Below are 19,019 nucleotides of genomic sequence, written 5' to 3' on the forward strand. Positions count from 1 at the left end.
CACTCCCAGGACTGCACTGTTGCTCACAGCAGACAATACCCCCCAAGATCAGGACATCCTCTTCCAAAGGCTCTTCCTAGAAGGACCCACATTCTCAGAAGTGCCTGCAGAGGGGGGATGAGCTCATGGAGAAAGGGAAGCTGAGAAGAGAGGCCTGTAAGAGGCCTTCCCCCCACATTCTTCTCATTCTGAGGCTCCACCCCTCTTATTTTGAGGCACCGGTCCTCATTTTGAAGCCTTGCCCCCTCTCATTTTAAGTGCCTGCCCCTCTCATTCTGAGCCTCACCCTTCACATTCTGAGACCCCCCCTCAGTCTGAGGCCCCGCCCCTTTCACGCGGAGGCTCCGCCCATCTCATTTGAGGCCTCGCTCCCTCCCATTCTGAGACCCCACCCTTCTTACTCTCAGGCCCCGCCTTTCTTATTCTGAGGCTCCGCCCCTCTCATTCTGGTCAGCACCTTTAAATGTGGCACCGTCCTGCAGCACCACTCTCAAATGAGAAAAGCCAAAAAGCAGGGCACCTCCAACCACCCTGCATCCACTATGAGGATTCAGCCCTTGGTGAAGGAATCCAGGCTCCTTGCTTGCACCAGCTTTTGGGACCCTGGCTAGGAACGCTCTGGAACATACATTTATCCAACCACAACCCTCAGCTTTGGAGTGTGGAGTGTGGGCGTGACTTTTTCCTTCTTAAGAGGAAGAGAATCCCAGTGTTGCTGAGCTAGGGTGAAGCCAAGGAACAGAAGCCCCCTAGGTCCTGCATGGTGGTGGAGGCACCTCCCCAGCTATGTCAGACGCCTTTGTCTTGGCTGGGGAGTTATATACTCTGCCTTCTCCAGGACCTAGTATTCAGACGACCTCATGGTTGTGCATACCACACCCATCAACCCATTCAGGCCCCAGTGGGTTGTTGTTTCTGGTAGAGAAGACAAACCTTACCCTCAGGGGAGGACCCAAGTGGAGGGTGTATCTGACTTGTCTACCAGCCTGCTCCTCTGGCTGGAGTAGGCATGTCCTACATACATAGCAGGCCACAGAACAGGGGAGCACTGTGAGAAGCCCAGGCCTGAACACCTCCCCTCACAAGCTTTTCTTCCCCCACCCCTCCCTCCCTCCCTTCTTTTTCTTTCTCTTTTGGACAGGCACCTTCATACCAGTCTTGCAGCTGTGACCAAGAAGCTTCGCAAATGTGCCTGACTCTCTCAGACAACAATCCTGCTCCTCTGTGTCCCTTGGTGCTGGTGTGAGGACAAGGCCTTTTCTAGTCCCTGCCTTGCCCACGGCTTGAGGCTTGGCCTCTTCTGGAACCCCCAGCCAACCAGCAGCCTTCATTCCAGTGGCTAGCCAGACATCCTGGGACCAGCCTTTCAGGAGCTAAATTCTTGGGACAGCTGATACCTGCTGTCAGTTCTGGAGCCTGACAAGGTTCCCTTCACCTCGGTCAGAGGCTTTGACCTCATGTCCTCTCCATGTCCGTCCCCTCCCTCCCCCCACTTGCCCAGGACCTCATGGAGGTCCCCTCGCCCATGGTCAAGGGCAGGGGCTTTCTTATCTTCGGAAACCAAAGGCCTCCCGTGGTGCCTTTGGGCCTTTTTTGCCTTCTCTTGGGGTCTTGGGTGACGGCATCTCCACTGTGCCCCCATAGGGACAGCTCTCTGAGCCCGAGTGGTGGCCGGCACACTCCACAGCTGGCATGTACCCGCTGTCCCACATGCCTGTCCCACACAGCTTACACAGGTCATGCAGGCTGCAGGGGATCCGTGGCAGAAGGCGGAACTGGTACAGGAGACTCCTGGCCTGCAGAGAGAGGACAGGTTAAAGGGAACAGAAAGGCCATCGGGACACAAGTGGAACACTGTAGAAGCAAGGGCCACACCTATAGGCTCACTACGTGGGGACAGCACAGTGCCACAGGTCTCTACTGGCTGTCAAAAAGGGACCATGAGATATTTGGGCAGTTTAAGACACAGAGTTCCCAGATTATATAGGTGGCCACCAATGACAGAGCCACACAGCCCTTCCTGTCCCTTCACAGGCCCCTCTAACTCAGTCCCAATCCCCTCAGGCTAGTAAAAGGCCCCTGTACTTTGTCCATGCCTTTCAGAGCTATCTTCGGCCCCTGCAAGGTCTGTCTGGGGAGCCCGGTGCAGTGAGGGGCCTGAGGACCCCTTCTTGTCCCCATGGACCATCAGAGGCCTGAATCCAAAGGACTGCCAGCTAGGTCATGGGAAGCAGGAATTGGCTGCGCATCAAGGTTGCTTCTGCCAGCCATGGATGGGCTACGTCCTCTCTTGGCTCTGTCTTCTCATCCTCACTTTCCTAACTCTGGACCGGAAGGAGGCACTCCTGGGTGAAGATTTATACAGGCTGGGTGGGCATTCACACACTACAGCAAATCAAAGAGGCTGTGTCCAGTGATGGCTCTCTGAGGACCATAAGGCCAAAGTAGAGACATGGCAGTCCCACTGGGACTGTACTATTCACATGGACTTGGTAGAAAAGCCCGACAAGGTAGGGTGGAGCTCTGCGTTGTGGGGTGATACCCGGGTGCAGAGGCAGGGCTCTGTGATGCGAGAGGGGCTCCAGATGCAAGCTGGGTATCATTCTGTGGTGTGGACAGGGCTCCATGGGCAGGGGTGTGATTGTGAGGCATGGGCGGAGTTCTGTGTGCAGGGCTGGGTCCTTGAGGTAAGACAAAGCTTTACATGTAGGGGTGGGTCTGTGAGGTGTGAGTATCAGGATACTCAACAGGGACTGCCTAGAACCCCCATCCCTTCTCTACCATCTTGCTCACGCCTCCCTCCGTGCGCAGGGCTGTAAAGCATATGGCCTGCTGATGTGCAGGACAAGCCTGACAGGCCCGGCCAGGGTACCCACCTTCCTGAGCACCAATTCTCCGTTCATATGCATGGCCAGGTTTCCGAAGTGCAGGAGCATCTGATCCGTGGCCAGTTGTTGCTCGATGACATCATCCCCGTAGATGGCGACGATGGCCACACAGATGAACAGGTGGAAGTAGTCCGTCTGCGGGGACACGGAGAACTTAAGAGGGGCCCTGCCAAGTCTGAGCCAGAGTTCGGCCCTGAGTCTGGCTCAGGCTACCTGGGTCCAGGCCCGTGCTCTAGGAAACTACACCACCCGCAGCATCCTCCACTGAAGACAGGACCAGTGTTAGCTGCTACACCCGGGGCAGCTGGGACGTACTAACAGATGATAATTGTGGCACATCATGGCTGTTGGTGCTCTCTTGGGAGGTGTCTTCGAGGACGGCAAAGCACACCCTCCTCCCCAGCCTGTCTGAGCTCTCACTGTAGAGTCTCATTCACAGGGGTCTTGAGGGTGCCATGTGTATATGTGCAAAGGATTAACCAGACTGCCTCCTATAGGCTGTAGAATAGATCATCGACATGGAAGACGTTCTGGCAGCCAACTTCCTGGTGGGGTGTCCCTCTCTATCAGCCAAGTATCCCTAGCATGGGTAGCTGCTCTACGGCTGGCAGCTGAGCATGTGGGAATACCCCTACTAAGTGACTCCCTAGAGGTCCCATGGGGGCTGCTACTATCTTGTTGCCTCTAGCCTTCTTTTCCAGGACCCACAGTCCCTCCCTGCCCTCCTTCAGGGCCACCTTGTGGTGCCTGGTCGAGTGGCAGGCAGTCCCTATAGGCTATCCAGCCTGGACACCTGAAAGTGCTCTATCCTGAAGTAGAAGAAGGACAGGGGTGGCGGTGTCTAGGAAGTCCCTGTTGAGTAGCCTGATAACACCACGTGGCCTGTCATCTCCTAACCAGATCAGCAGAGTGCAGTGCTATGGGCGCTGGAGTCCACAGTTCTTCCCCCTAGCTTTGCAGGGAGGAGTGCTTCTGAAGGAGGGATAGGAGCCTGAGACACACTCTGCAGAGACTGGGACAGAGCACAGGGCAAATCCCAGCTCCCGGGCAGGCGCACAGCAGTAAGCCGCAGCAGAGGACTGTATGATGTCTTCCCTTTGGGAGGCCTCGTCCTGCAGTGGCTCCCTTCTGGAGGTCGTTCACGGCCCACCTGCCTTTCCTCTCCTCCTAACCTCGGCTGATGGAAGATGGAGATGATTCCAGATGTGACCATAGATCCCCACATCTGTAGGTAATGTGAACTTACTTTGTGGGTTTTGTGGGCTGCTGAGGAGGGGGTACTGACAACAGCCTCAGAGGATGGATGGGTGCCTTCCTCATCACCCAGTCTTCCTGGCCTCTCAGAACAGCCTTAAGTCTAGGATGTACTAGCAAGCCAGTGGACTGATGTTGCGGGTGACAGAAGGAGAGAGACTTCAGTGTGTGTTTTTCACAGCTGGGGGTTGAGGTGGAGGCAGGCAGAGCTGCGCCCTGGACACACAGGTGGTACTGATGTTCGTGCAAGTGTGTGAGTGCATGTATGTATGCACACATGTACATGAGGCCAGAAGACAGTATCTCAGGGTCTCTCACTGGGACCTGGAGCTTAGCAATTAAGCTAGGCCAGACTGACTGGCTAGCGAGTTCTGTGGACTTGCCTGTGTCTGCTGTTTCTTCAGCACTGGGGCCATGGGTGTGCGCTGTTTTTTTTTTTTTTTCTTTTGAGACAAGTTTGCACTTTGCAGCCTTAACTTTCCTGGAACTCACAAAAACGGCTCTCAAATGCCGGGATTAAAAGCGTGCGCTACTACACCTGGCACGCCTACTTTTTAAAAAAAAACAAAAAACAAAAAACATAGGTTCAGACACTCCGATGCAGATCTGCAAGCTTGCAAGGCGGGCGCTTACCACTGAGTAATCTCCCCAGCCTTTGGTCCTTTGGTATTATCATGTTTAAGGCCAATGGCGTGAAATGACTTGCCTACTTTCTTACACTGATGGCTTGGGTGTTGATGCTGTGTGGCAGTCAGCCCTGTGGTCAGAGAGGAGTTGACAGAAGAGACACTGGTCATGGTGAACACAGGTGGATGCCCGCATCACTGATCCAGGCTCTGACACTGTGGGAAGGCAGGTGCTCAGGGTGGCCCAGCAGTCCCAGAGGGCAGGGCAGGACAGCACCAGCCACTGCATATGTAGGCACATACATCCTCAGGCTGTCTAACTGTCCTGTGGTACTCATGTTCCTCCCATTGACCGGCAGTGACAAGAGGGAGCTCAGCCCAGAATGCAGTCACGAGCAAGTCAGCCAGCAATTTACATGGATTTCAATTACAGGGGAGGAGAAGTCTGAAGCCGGCTGCACAGGCCTGGAAAACACTAGCTAGGAGAGTGGTGTGGTGAGTGGGTGGAGCACGAAGGAGGAGACGCCCCACGCAAAGAGGAGGCTCAGGGTGATCCCCTGACCCTCCCTCCCCAGCAGGATGGTAGCTGCACTCAGGGGTGGCACGGCTCACCTGGTAGTGGGCCCAGCAGGCTTCCCAGATGCGCAGGGCCTCGGCCTCAGGAAACTCCCTCTTGAAGCAGAGCAGGAGCCAACGGTGGCAGAAGAGCATCTGGAGGCCATCCTCACCCAGGGAGACCAGGTGTTGGTAGAAGCGTTGGTGTGTCAGCCGGAGCAGCTCCCGCAGGTACAGCTTGGGGTGGGAGAGTGGAGGGGGTATTACCCAGGCTCTGGGCGAGCCTGCTTACCAGGGTCAGGAAGATCGATACTCAGAATGCCTTCAACTCCAAAAGCACACACAGGAAGTCTCCATGTCTGCCAAACACATCAGCCAGCCAGCATGCCAGCCAGCATGTCAGCCTACTATTGGACCCCTGCCCCCGCAACCTCCGTGTGTGTGTGTGTGTGTGTGTGTGTGTGTGTGAGAGAGAGAGAGAGAGAGAGAGAGAGTATGCATGTATATGACATTGAGTGTCTTCTAACAGTTTGCCTTATTTTATTTTTTTTAAAAGAGACTTATTGTATTATTTTAAAACTTGAAATGATTTATTTTGTGCGTATGAATAATCTGCCCACTCATCTGTGCACCGCAGCAGTGCCTGGTGTTCAGGGAAGCCAGAAGAGGGGGTCGGACCCCCTGGAACTGGAGTTGCAGATGGTTGAGAGACACCATATGGGTCCTGGGATCCAACTCCAAGCCCTCAGCAAGAGCAATCGGTGCTCTTAGCCACTGAGCTCTCTCTCCAGCCCTCATTTTATTATCTTAAATTATGTGTGTAGTCTGTGCACATGACTTCAGGTAGCCGAGTAGGCCAGGGGAGTTAGAGCTCTCTGAAACTGGGATTACAGGCTATTGTGAGCTGCCTGGTGTAGGTGCTAGGAATAAAATCCAGGTCCTCTGCAAGAGCAGTATATGATATTAACCTCTGGGCTAGCCTGAGATGGAGTCACTCACTAAACCTAGGACTTGCCAATTAGCTAGGCTGACTGGGCAGTAAGCTCCAAGGATCTACCTGTGTGAACTTTCCCAGTACACGCCCAGGATATTACCTGGGTTCTGGAGATCTGGGCTCGGGTCCAAATGCTTGTACAACTTTGCTGTCTGAGTCATCCCCCAGCCTCTACCACTAGAACCTCGCTCACGCCCGTCTTCCAGTTCATCTTAGATTTAAAGATATTCTAGAAGGAGACCATGGTTTAGCCCTAGGCACAGTATGATCTCCTGGGTGGTCAAGGAGGCTGACTTAGTATGAAGTCATCCCCCAGCCTCAGCCGACCCCCAGCGGCTGTTTCTAAATGTATGCCCAACCAGGCAGGGTGAGTAGTGTGAATTCCTTCCATCCCACCATGGTCCAGCATCTCCCACAGCTGATTAAGGGAGAGCATACATGTCTGAGTTTGGATTCCTGTGTGTTGGGTCACCAGGTTGCATGGGACTTGACGACAGAGGCTATTTCTGGCAGCACCGGGTGGGGGCTGCCGACTTCACTGACACCACTAGAAAACCAGTCTCCAGCAGCTAATGAGTCACTGGCCATGTGCCGCCAGGCTGCAGGGTGATGGCGTCAGACCCTGTAATTGCCTCCCTGGGTACCACGGAAACCTGACATCACAGGCATGCACGATGTGGCAGGGGCCTGGTTCCTGGTTAGGGTCAGTGCTGCTGAACACAGCAGGGCCTCAGGACTCTGCACCTCTCCAAAGCAAGCACACTCTCCTTCCCCATGCCTGGAGCTGTGTGGCTCTGGAGTCTAGGAGTCCTTCCTGACTGGCCAGGATCTCCAGTCTGTGGCCCACGGAAGGTCAAGGCCACCATATGGCTGACAGCTCTGTAATAGCTGTCCTATCTGCACAACCGTCAGGATGCTCCATTCCTCCTGCAGGCAGCTGTTTCTCCCTATACCTTTGCTGTGGTCAGCCCTCTGTTCCCAGTGGTTGATCTATAAGACATGCTCTCTGCCCTCCCTCGGCTCTGCCCTCACTGCATGAGGTACGCCATGTCCAGCAAGGGGCCACTGATTGTGATTATCCAAAGCCCTCTGTTTAGCTGAGTCTCCAATGTTTGAGGTCTGACCCATATGCAAAAGACACGGTCATGGGGGTGGGAGGGTGCCTGGGACTCCTGTCTCCAGGGTCCAGTGCCTTCTCTTCATACATCCATTCTGTCAGCTTATCTGCTTCCAGACCAGATCATCTGCAGGACTGAGGGCAGGCTACCTACCCAGGACCTGGAACTGGGCAGGGGCTTGACACAAACACAGGTGCGTTGCAATGACAAGATCTAGTCCCCATCACCTGGTGATGCCTGGTTTGTGTACAGCTGATCTCTATGGGGGAGGACTTGAGGCCAGTGTTAGCTGAGTGTCACAACAAGGTCAGCTTTTGGGGGTGGAGATGTGAGACTTGCCTGCTGGATGTCCCATTGCACACAGCTGCCCTGGCTGCCTGTATTGGGCTCTGCTATTCACACATACCTGAACCAGGTAGCATAAACCTCTTTTTCCTTGCTCTTCCGAGGAGGCTGGATTAATGGCTCTGCAGGAAGGCAGGAAGCCACCAGGGTAGGACCTTGAACAGTTGTCCTTCAGGAGGAATGGATTAGAGGCTGACTCAGACCCAAATGTAGGTGACTAGTCCTTCCCAGAAGGCCTGTGTCCTGTCAGCAGAGATTCTGGTTTTCTGCTAACCTCTGACCCCTGATAACATGGCTGCATCTCACCATCAAGACCCAAGCAACAACAGGAGGCAGAGTGCTATCTATCTGAGCCCTCCAGTGCACAGACACACACACGTGTGCACACACACTCGAGTGCGCACACACACATGTGCACACAGATGTAAACACACATACCCACATATACACAAGCACAAATATATTCACACACATGGCTCCACCCCTCACCAGCTGTCTCTCCATGTCCTCGTCCCGGGGAGAGCTGACAAAGATGGTGTTCTGCATCAAACCCACGAAGCACCAGAAGGTGTCTGATTCATCCAAGACCTCAGCCAGGATAGGTGCCACCAGATCGGACATGCCCTGTGAGTAGCCGATGGCTGGGTTGTACACAGCGTAGTTCAGCAGGATCCTCCTGGTGGGGCAGTGGGCTTGAGTAAAGGTGGCTTGAGCCATCCTACCCTTGCTGTTGTGACAGTGCTGGGTCCCTCCTTCATCTCGGTGTCAGGGGAGGCAGAGGCAACAGCCAGTGGCAGGTGCCACAAACCCTGACTATCTCAAGAGTATGAGGTATTGGCTAGGTGTGGTATACATACCTTTAATCCTAACACTCAGTGGGCAGTACAGTCTCTTTGATGTTGAGGCCAGCCTGATCTACATAGAGTTCCGGGATAGCTAGAGCTACACAGAGAAACGCTGCCTTTAAAAAGAAAGTCTGGGTTCTGAGGGAAGTGAGTCAGTGGGACTCCCTTTGCAAGTGATAACAGCCGTTCACCAGGCCCGGAGCCCAGAACACAGGCTGCACAGGACTGTGGGTGTGACTTTCTTAATGGTCCACCATCTGTGGCAGGGGGTGGGCTGGCAGGCACGTATTTATTGGCTGTTAATTTTGTGCAGTTATTTGCTATGCTGCAGTAGAGTATAAAAAATAGCAGCCTCTGGCTCTGCGTGGTGTTATGACGGTCTGTCCGTGAGATGAGAAGACAGTGGTTGGGTTGGGGAGCATCCTTCGTAAACAGCAAGGAGGGGGGTTAGGGGCTTTGCTGTCAGATAGGACTGGGTGGCCACCACAAGGTTCAGAAGCTGGGGCCTCTGCTGAAGTAGCTTGGGAGTCCCCTGTTCTGGGCCTGGGAGGAGTGGTGCACAGTAGCCAGGGGGTCAAAGAGAGTCACAGACTTACACACAAGGAGTCCCGAGTCACCCGGTACCTCATGCTCTCCACGTTTGGATTGTCATCCCCTCGGAAGAACTGGTTGTTCCTATCTGTCCGAACCACGTCCTTGTCCACAGTGAACTGCACATTACGCCAGAAGGCTCTGTGCTCCTCCGGAGTCATAGAGAGCCTGTGAGGCAGACAGAGCACAATCCTGAGGTCAGCTATGGAAGGGGATGCCCGGAGTACCAGGGAGGGGGCAATACAGCAGTCCACCGGGAGCTAGAGTAGCCGAACAGTCCAGGAAACAGAAGCCTGTGCTCTGCTGAGCTCTAACCTCTGTTGCTAGGGCTGTGAGCAGCTCCCAACCGGGCATGTGTGTGTGTGTGTGTGGTATTTGTGTGCATGCACATGTGCATGTATACATGTGTGTGCGTGTGTGTGTACATGTACGGTGTGTTTGTGCGTGTGTGTGCACATGTGTGTGTACTGTCAGCACCGACCCTCTTGCTTCCAACAGGATATGTGCATGTGTGTGTGCATATATATATATATATATATATATATATATATATATATATGTATGTATGTATGTGTGTGCGCATGTGCATATGTGTGTGCATGTGTTTGTACATGTGTGGTATGTGTGTTTGTGTGTGTGTGCACATGTGTGTGTACTGTCAGCACCAATCCTCTTGCTCCCAATATGCACATGTGCATATATGTGTGTGTGCACGTGTACATATGTGTGTGCATGTGTGTGTACATGTGTGGTATGTGTGTGCGTGTGCGTGTGCACATGTGTGTGTACTGTCAGCACCAATCCTCTTGCTCCCAATAGGATATGTGCACGTGTGTGCATGTATATGTATGCGCATGTGCATGTATACATGTGTGTGCATTCGTGTGTACATGTATATGTGTGTGTAGGGGGCTACCCTCATTTTAACTCATCTAACAGGTCTAGCCCCTCAGAGGAGAGCTGACTGCAGCCTGTGGGTCATGAAACCCATGTGGAGAAAACCTTCAGCCTCTGAAGTCAGGTTTCCAGCTCAGCCGTACTCGACCCCTAGTTAAGTCTGTTAAACACAAATTCTAAAACTCTTGGCGATAGAACTAAGGGGCCTGGACCATGGTGCTGGGGGTGCCCTGTAGTGACTTCCCTATCCTGCCAATGGGGCTGGCTCTTAGGAGACTCACGCTCCAAAGAAACCACAGTTCATAGACTATAACAGTCAGCGGTGAATTGCACTTCCCTGCCGAGATTTGAAGGGACTTCTGGGGCCGGTTTGCACCTCTTTTGCTGGATAGCTGCGTATTCCCTTCGCTTCTGCGAACGAAGCGCCTCCCGTTCCTCCGACGTGGACTCATGACTATAGTAGTGCAGCAGGAAAGGCCAGACCTCCCCCCGGATCGACACATCAATGCCACCAAAGAAAATAGCCTGGAGGAAGCAGTACAAATTGAGGGGGTGGGGGGAAAAGAGTATAAAACAGGGAGCTCAAAGAACCCCCAAATCCCCAGAGAAGGGTGTCGTGGGTCCTTTGGCTAGCCTCCGATTCAGACCCCGGCAATTTGCACATGTTTACAAGGGGAAAGTGCTGGAGAGGCATTCCCATACAGGATACAAACTGGCTCATTTCAATGTCAAAGCCCCCCCGGGGTGGCACTCTGAGATCAACACGCTGTTCTCACGTCACGGACTAATCCTGGGGGTTTCAACACTGAAGAGTCCGCAAGGCCCACATGGGATCCCCAAACTCTGCAATTGTCTTTTCAATGAAGCTGCCTGGGCGCTTGGTCTGAGGACCCGGACAGAGCCTGACGCCACGGACCAGCCCTCCGGAGGCGGTGACTGGCCACCCACCCTCCATCTCTGCTGCTTGACTAAAGAGCCTCCTTGGAGGTTGGCCAGGCGCCTCCTGCATACCTGGCGTAGCTTGTATTCCTCCTCCACCTGGCCCAGGTCATTCAGGTGATTGAGCCAGGCGGACACGTCCAGCCTCCGGTACAGGCTCTCCTCAGGGTGGATTTCAGAGGATGGCAGCTTAGGCCTTCGGATGGAGAACTGCATGCATGTCCTCTCATCCGTGACCTGCTGGACGGGTGGGAGGGACCCGGTGGAGAGCAGCTCTCAGAGCTCGGGCTTTTGAAGCCTGAGATGCTGTTCCCAGGATGTCAAAGCCACTCTCTCCTCTGGGAGGAGGGGAGGCGCTGTCTGTGCACACAACTCCTAAATGGCAAGTGCAATTAGACACAATTAAAATGAAAATACCTTCATCCTAAAATCTCTCTCCCTTTGCAACTCACAGCCTCCACTGCCCCCATCCCCTTCCTGCCCCAGCCGCAAAGAAAACCAGAATTAATACCCCTTAGAGCCCGACTTCCCTCTGCCAGGGAAAGCCTGCAATAGATTCCATTCGATCGGCTACATACAAAGGCTCGCTGTTCGGGTGAGCAGGGAGCCAGACTGTCAGATTGTCTCCATGCGCAGTCACGAGTCCAGGGAGAAACCGCAGCTGACATTTAATTCAAAAATCAAAGGTTGCTCATTGCGGGGGTGGGGTGGGGGTGGGGGTGTGGGGGTGTGGGGGGGGAGGTGTTTGCCACTATCGTAATAAGAGGAGCCAGCAGGGGGCTCTACGGGAGGGTGGAGCTGTAAAGTCAGCCCCCGGTTCTAATAAGCACATACAGTATCTTAAACAGGTGATTAAGAGGCTCTTATTACCTCTGTATGCAGATTGAGCAAAATATGGCAGAAAGCCTTGTGAAAACATGAATCTTCAAATGCTCAAGTTGACTTTCAGAAAGGCCTGGGCACAGATTTCATTCCCCAAGCACACTGATGTCAACCACTCTGAACCACACAGACAGCCAAATGCCATACTCCTCAGAGGGGACTCCCCAGAGCCAGACACCCCCATAGAAGGTGTGATGGGACAGTCCCAGACCCTCGGGGTTGGCCTCCTGAAGGAGGAGCTTCCACCCCTCACTGTAACCAACCATGTCCCACCCCGCTGTCGGCTGGGCTACCTGGTCCCTGAGATGTGTCTCCGTGCAGAATTTCCATTGCTGAAACACCTCAGAGAGCTTGTCCAGGCCGCCATGGTGAAAGTGAAAAATCTTGTATTGACTCTCTCGGCTGGCCACCACCAGCTGGCCACTCGTGCAAGCCTCGTCACTAAAGGGCCACGGGGGTCGGGGAGGGGTGAACACATTAACACAGGTTTTGATTTCCGAGTTTAATCAGAGCCCTCTGTCAGCCACCTCGGGCAGGAAACAGTGAGTCCCGAGGGAGTCTGGCTGCTTGTGTGGGGGAGCAGAGTCAACAAAACTCAGTACCCCCTCTAACTAGGAAACAAAGCAGCTGGATCCAGAGGGACCCCCCCCCCCCCGGGGCGCACCATTCCTGAGCTGTCCTGGAGACCTGGAGGAGTTTGTTGAGGCCGGCTTGCTGGATGGAGATCTCAATCTCATAAGGGGTTTCTCAAGCCTCCTCTAATCTCATGGCTGGATCATAAGAGGACAGAGGAGAGGGCCTTCCAAAATCTCTTTCAAAGCTGTCACCCCAACCACCTCAGCACCCTCGGGGAAAGGCTGGAATATGGGTCTGGGGTTCCTACAGGTACTTTTGGCTGGTGCTGACTTGGGCTGATATGAGAAACCACAGTCAGGAGGCTGCAATCGGGGTTTATGAAGGAAAGGCACAGCAGTCTGCAGCGCCCACCTGCTGGGCTTTCTTTCCTGAAGGCCACCCTTTGCCTGAGGATGAGTGGGGTGCTGGGCAGCCTCAGGTGGGAGACCACAGATGACTGTGGGTGTGTCAGGGAGGAAACTGCTAGCATTGGCTAGACCAGTCGCAGCCCTCTGCTGCACGTGAGACTGGAAATGCACATGACTGTATGTGCCCCCTACATGTGTGCTTATGCATACCTACACGCATGCACATACATGTATGCACATACATGCAGGCACACATGCATGCTTCCAGGAAGCAGGGGATAGGTTCTTACCTGAAGAAGAGACGCAGGGAGCGCATGTGGCCCAGGTCCACTCGGAACACACCGCAGATCTGCTCCAGAGCACATCCCCGCTGTGGCTCATCCCAGCGAGGTGTCTGCAGGAGGCCATTGCTGTCAGGGAACCGCAGGTTGGCATCGGAGCTACAGGGGGAGCTGGCGGAGGAGGTGGTGTGAGGTCGTCTCATTTGTGTGCTATGCTCTCCCAGGGAAAGGACAGGGAGGGGGGCCGTGTAACATACACCCCGAGCTTAAATACAGAGGACACGATGAAACCCGCCCTACGGAAACCGCGGTCCAGATGTCAGTGAACAAGCCATTGAGAGAGCAGATCCCAGCACTCTTTGAGAACAGTGATACTCTGGTTTGAATAATTTTTTGTTTGTTTGTTTTGTTTATTTATTTTTTTCCGTGGGCCGACTCTGCGACTTAAGGTGAGTTACCAGGCCTCTCTGAGCCTTTACATCTTATTTATAAGACGGAGGTAGCAACAGAATATGTGTGGAATGGGCAACCGTAAAGTCCCTGGGCCTGAAGAGGACAGCGGCCTGTCAGTCTTAAACAGTATGGGCCTTCCCCATAGGCTTAGATTTCTTCTCCATTTCTTAAAGACAATGGTTACTGGGGGATACACAAGGGCTACTAATATTAACTGACTGACTGACTGACTGACTAATATAACTAACTTAACTAATATTTAACTATAAGCATCCATAATGACTTGTGGACATACGTGGGCTTGGCTACTTCCCATGTGCTGTGGGGCAGAGTGTGTGTAAAGGCCGGAGTCAACAATGGGGTTCTTCCTCCATCCCAAAGTGACCCTGGAGCTCACTGATTGGCCAGACTGGCTGCCTGGCACAAGTCCCAGGGTTCCTCCTGCCTCTGATTTCCCCAGCACTGAGGAAACAGTGTGTGGTACATGGCCTGTTATTTATTTATTTATTTATTTATTTATTTATTTATTTGGTACATGGCCATTTATTTATTTATTTATTTATTAATCTTTTATACATTACACACCAACCAAACCTTCATCCCCTATCCTTCCCCTCCCCTCTCCCCCAGATCCACTCTTTTTCCCTTTCTCTCCAGAAAAGAGCAGGCGTCCCAGGGATCTCAACCCAACAAAACAAGTCATGATAAGATCAGGCACAAGCCCTCATATCAAGGCTGGACGAGTCAACCCAGTAGGAGGAAAAGGATCCCAAAAGCAGGCAAAAGAGTCAGAGACACCCCAACTCCCACTGTTAGGAGTCTAAAGAACACTAGGTGTTCTTACGTAAGTGCTAGGGTAAGTGCTAGGGATCAAAGCCAGCAAGCACTTTACCCGCTGAGCCCTGTGCCAGCCCTCATTTTTACATGAAAACTGGGATTACCCTACTGCTCAGAAAATGAAACTAAGGCCCAGAGGGGGTTTGTAATTTCCCTAAGGTCACACAGCTAGCAACTAGTGGAGCTACGCCTGGAACCTGAAGTCTGTCCTCCAAGTGTCATTTTGCTTCAAAAAAAAAAAAATCCCACTGACTATTTACATGTTCTTTTGAAAAATATGTAATTATACAGTTTTGGGCATCATTGGTTAAATCCTGGAGATGCGGCAGTGGTGTTCTGCAATCAGTAGCTAAGGTATTGTCTGAGCAAAGGCGAGAGAGTCTGTTTCCAGCCTTGCGCTGAGTCAGCACAGTCAGTAACTGCTTTCTGCCAGAGCAGAAGACCCAGTGTCTACCACCCAGTGAACAGCTTCCTTGGAAGCCTGGGTCTAGTTCCTTCCCTCTCAGCCATCAAGGGGAGAGTAGAGCCCTTGATACTCAGAATGCCTGGCCAGTGTGTGGCCTGGCTCTCCTTCCCAACCTGTCAGGAAGTCATCCCAGCAGGGTCCTCCCTTAGGCCCAGGATGCACCCTCGTCTTCCTGAGTGGACCCTGCTTCTTTCTGTACACCGTAAAGTCCTCATCCACAGTCTAGGTGAGAGTCTGCCAAGAGCTGCTGCCTACCGCATCCTGCATGCCATCCATAAGCTATGTGCGAAGCGGCTGGGTCTGTCCATGGCACACTCCCCTTTAATTGCTATCGGGTCACTATAACATTCTACAACACCATTCTCCAGCCTCCCAGAACCCCACAGAGCAGGTGGCAGAGCCAGGCCACAAGCAGAGGCCCCTGCTGGTCCCCGGGAGTAGGGCAGGAGTTAAGATGCTTCTGGAACACAATGGTTATGTGGTCAGGCTTCCTGCCCTGATGTCAACATGGCAACACAGAAAGAGGAGAGCTATGCAGACAGTTAAAATATCAGCGTTTACCAGGAGCTGGCGGAGAGGAGACACGCACTGTGGAGCACGGGACAATACAATCCTCTGTATGACACCACAGGGTCGTTTGTCCCAAACCAGAGAGCACACAACAGCAGGAGAATGCCTTGTGCAAACTGTGGACTTCCGTCAGTGTGGCCCATCCGCGATCTCATGGCTGATACTGACGGTGGGGCGTCTGGGTACCCATGGCACCAAGGACACAGGAGAAATCTCTGCAATGAACCTGAAACAACCATGCTAAATAAAAGTCTATCAGGCCAGGTGCAGTGGTGCAAGCCCATAAGGCCATGCTCCAGAAACGGAAGAGGGACGGAGGAGCCTGAAGGCAGCATGGGTGAGCGACACAGGGAGCTGGAAGCTAACCTGGGCTACATGAGATGCTGACTCAAAAGAAACTAAACAAGCCGGGCAGTGGTGGCACACGCCTTTAATCCCAGCACTTGGGAGGCAGAGGCAGGCGGATTTCTGAGTTCGAGCCCAGCCTGGTCTACAGAGTGAGTTCCAGGACAGCCAGTACTACACAGAGAAACCCTGTCTTGAAAAAAAAAAAAGTAAACAAATGAATAAATAAATGTATATTAATAATGATAACAATAAATTGAAGAACAAACTGGTCGCTTACTGCATACGCTAAAGATTAATACTGTTAATATATAGAAATGCAAATAAATTATAGAAGTGAATTCTACACAGGACAATGACAAAAAGAAAAGACATTTTATTGGAGAATACACAAAAACTATTTTTTTTACTACTTTTAAATAGTTTTTACTATATTTACTCATATCTAGAGTAATAAAATGAATTCAAATACGAAAGAAGACTGTTCTGAAGGTAGGTATTAAGTTGGTGGTAATTCAAAGATTATAAAATCTTAGCTGGGGCCAGAGAGACAGCTCACAGTTAAGTATGAATCCTGTTCTTACAGCAGATGCGAGTTCAGATCCCAGCACCCACATCAGGCCGCTCACAACTCCCTGCCACTCTCTGTAACCCTAGTTTCAGGGAATCATCATCTGGAGTTCTCTTCTGTGAATCCTCTGTGAGCACCTGTACTCATATATAGAAAAATGCATGGCTAAGAATAAAAAATAAATATTTAGAATCTTAGCTAGGAGGGGTGGCATATACCTATAATCCCAGATCTTGACAGGGAAAGGCTAAAGGATCTGAGGTTGAAGTCACCCTGGAGGCCAGGAAAGAGCATCTGAGACCTTATCTCAAAAACAAACCAAACAGGCAAACAAATATAATAATAATAATAATAATAATAATAATAATAATAATAATAAAACAATCCAGGGTCCTCAGGAATACCTTGGGACAGCTTAGAGACTGGCCTGATTTCTCTGAATGTCAATCTGGAAATAAAATGCAAAAGGCTTAACATATCTGTGTGTTTTAACCGTTTTGCTTCCTTTCTAGCAATTAATTCAAGGATAATAGTCACAGAATCACATGTGTGGATAGATACAGGATATCCTATTGGCAAAATTGACAAAACCCAGAAACTAGGAACAGAGGAGACTGTTCTTAGAACAGGAAGGACACTGTGCACACTCTATAGCTAACGTACTTAGAAAGATGGAATTGTTTCCCTCAAAAACAGGAGCTTGGGGCTGGAGAGACGCTCAGTGTCTAACACTGGTTGCTCTTACAGAGGACTACAGTTTGGGTCCCAGCACCTACATCACGGGTCACAACCATCTATAACTCCAGTTCCATGGGATCCAACATCTTCTGACCTCCGAGGCACCAGACATGCACATGGTACACAGACAAACGTGTCGGCCAAACACCCATACGGGTAAAATAAATAAAATAAACAACTAAAGTTAAATGAGAACAAACCAGGAGCTAGGTAACGGCTCCGGCTTCCGCCGGTATCCTGTACCCTCCAGTGCCCGCCCTCACCTCTGCACAAGACAGGAAGAGGAAGAGGGACCACAAAGACGGGAGGAGAGATCGCGCAGAGGATGTGACTGTTTATATGAAGCCTCTCTGGGGAATTATAAAACAACTCTTAGAGCCAGCGAGTGAACTGAGCGAGTTTATAGGCTAGCAGGTTAATAGAGAAGAACAGCCTGCATGCTTGAATCATCCAGACACAACTGGAAAACGGAAGAGCACATTTAACATATGCCAGAAAAGAAACCATGGCCCACGGGGACTGCTCAGTGCATAAAGCCTGGCCGAGGAAGCACAGCAACAAGAGTTTATTCCCCCAGAACCCAAATAAAACCCAACATCACCCCAGTGCTTGGGAGGTAGAAAAGGGATTCCCGGAGCAAGCTGACTGGCTAGCCAAGCAGAAACAGGGAGCTCTGGGCTCAGCGAGAGTCCAGGAGGAGCCCGATCAAGGAAGACACCAGATGTCAACTTTGACATACATCCCCACATGCCGTGAACACATATACATGCACCAGCAAACAGAGATCACAGATGAGACCGCCATACTAAAAACATACGGCTGCTGAGAGAAATCAAAGGGTCAGCGAGAGAAGACACACCGTGTCCACCTTCTCAATGGGTGTGTCTCCACTGGACGTCTCCACAAGACAAGTCAACTCCCTCATGCCACACCCCAAAGTTAGCTCAAGATAGATTACAGATCATAATGTGAAAACGGTCAACCTGGGGCACTCCCTGACCACCACCGCTTTTGAGTTACTGAGATGGCCCAGCAGGTAAAGGTTTCTTGCCATGGAGTCTGGCAACTTGGGTTGGAACCGTACGACCCATATGGTGGAGAGAGAACCAACTCCTGCAGACCGTCTTCTGACCTTCACACATGCCCCGAGGCTTGCGTGTACAGCCCCAAGCAAACCCACAAACACACAAATTAATAAATGCAATAAATTTAATTTAAAAATATAATCACAATATAAAGCCAGCCCCCCTGTATCAGTAATCTCAAAGATATTCTGGCATCTGAGACCTTGCAACAGGGCAGGTGGGGTTTGGCTCACACCCTACAAACCACAAAGATAGTAAAAGCAGAAAACTTCTTTTCAAAGCACCCTCATCAAAGGAAAAAGAGAAAGAAAGAAAGGAAGTCACAGCCTGAGAGAAAATTCCCACAAAACATATGTCCAACCGAACTCGTGTCTTGAATATTTATAAGAAATTCTAAAATACAAAAAAAAAAAAAGAAATTCTAAAATACAGTCTCAGCTGGGCAAGGCTGCAGAGGCTTGCAATTGTGATCTTGGGGAGGCTGAGGCAGGAAGACTGTGGCTCAAGGGCAGCCTGGGGCAAGCGGCAAGCCTCTGCTTGCAGTTAGACAGTGCACTCCTCGGTGCTGCGTGGGAAGAAACAGTTACTTAGGTCCATGTGTACAGTGCTCTGAGCATGAGAACGGAGACCCAGAACAACCCAGCCGAAAAGATTAGCAGTGTGGTACACAGACCACAGAAGGCACTCAGTGACAAAGGCTGGGCCACAGACACACAGACAACACAGCACAGGCAAAATTATTACACTGAGCAACGG

At 51.7% G+C, this 19,019-nt stretch overlaps 1 protein-coding gene across 2 annotated transcripts in view; it reads right to left on the reverse strand.

Moving 5' to 3' along the window:
- Positions 1–1,117: 1,117 nt before the first annotated feature.
- The window catches only part of Tbc1d16 (TBC1 domain family member 16), a 63,413-nt gene continuing 45,511 nt past the window's right edge, over positions 1,118–19,019 (reverse strand). The window contains exons 3-11 of one of the 2 annotated variants that reach the window (XM_028786742.1): positions 13,208–13,369; positions 12,228–12,375; positions 11,125–11,289; positions 10,490–10,638; positions 9,250–9,384; positions 8,270–8,456; positions 5,381–5,560; positions 2,877–3,023; positions 1,118–1,796 (exon numbers count right to left, since the gene is read on the reverse strand). In XM_028786742.1, coding sequence (XP_028642575.1) covers positions 1,548–1,796; positions 2,877–3,023; positions 5,381–5,560; positions 8,270–8,456; positions 9,250–9,384; positions 10,490–10,638; positions 11,125–11,289; positions 12,228–12,375; positions 13,208–13,369 — 1,522 coding nt within the window. In that variant the 3' untranslated portion in view covers positions 1,118–1,547. Of the gene's footprint in view, positions 1,797–2,876; positions 3,024–5,380; positions 5,561–8,269; positions 8,457–9,249; positions 9,385–10,489; positions 10,639–11,124; positions 11,293–12,227; positions 12,376–13,207; positions 13,370–19,019 lie in introns of both variants that reach the window. The other variant, XM_028786741.1, reaches the window with a different exon arrangement.

This window comes from Grammomys surdaster, unplaced genomic scaffold, assembly GCF_004785775.1.
Source record: "Grammomys surdaster isolate TR1022 unplaced genomic scaffold, NIH_TR_1.0 125565, whole genome shotgun sequence".
NCBI lineage: Eukaryota > Metazoa > Chordata > Mammalia > Rodentia > Muridae > Grammomys > Grammomys surdaster.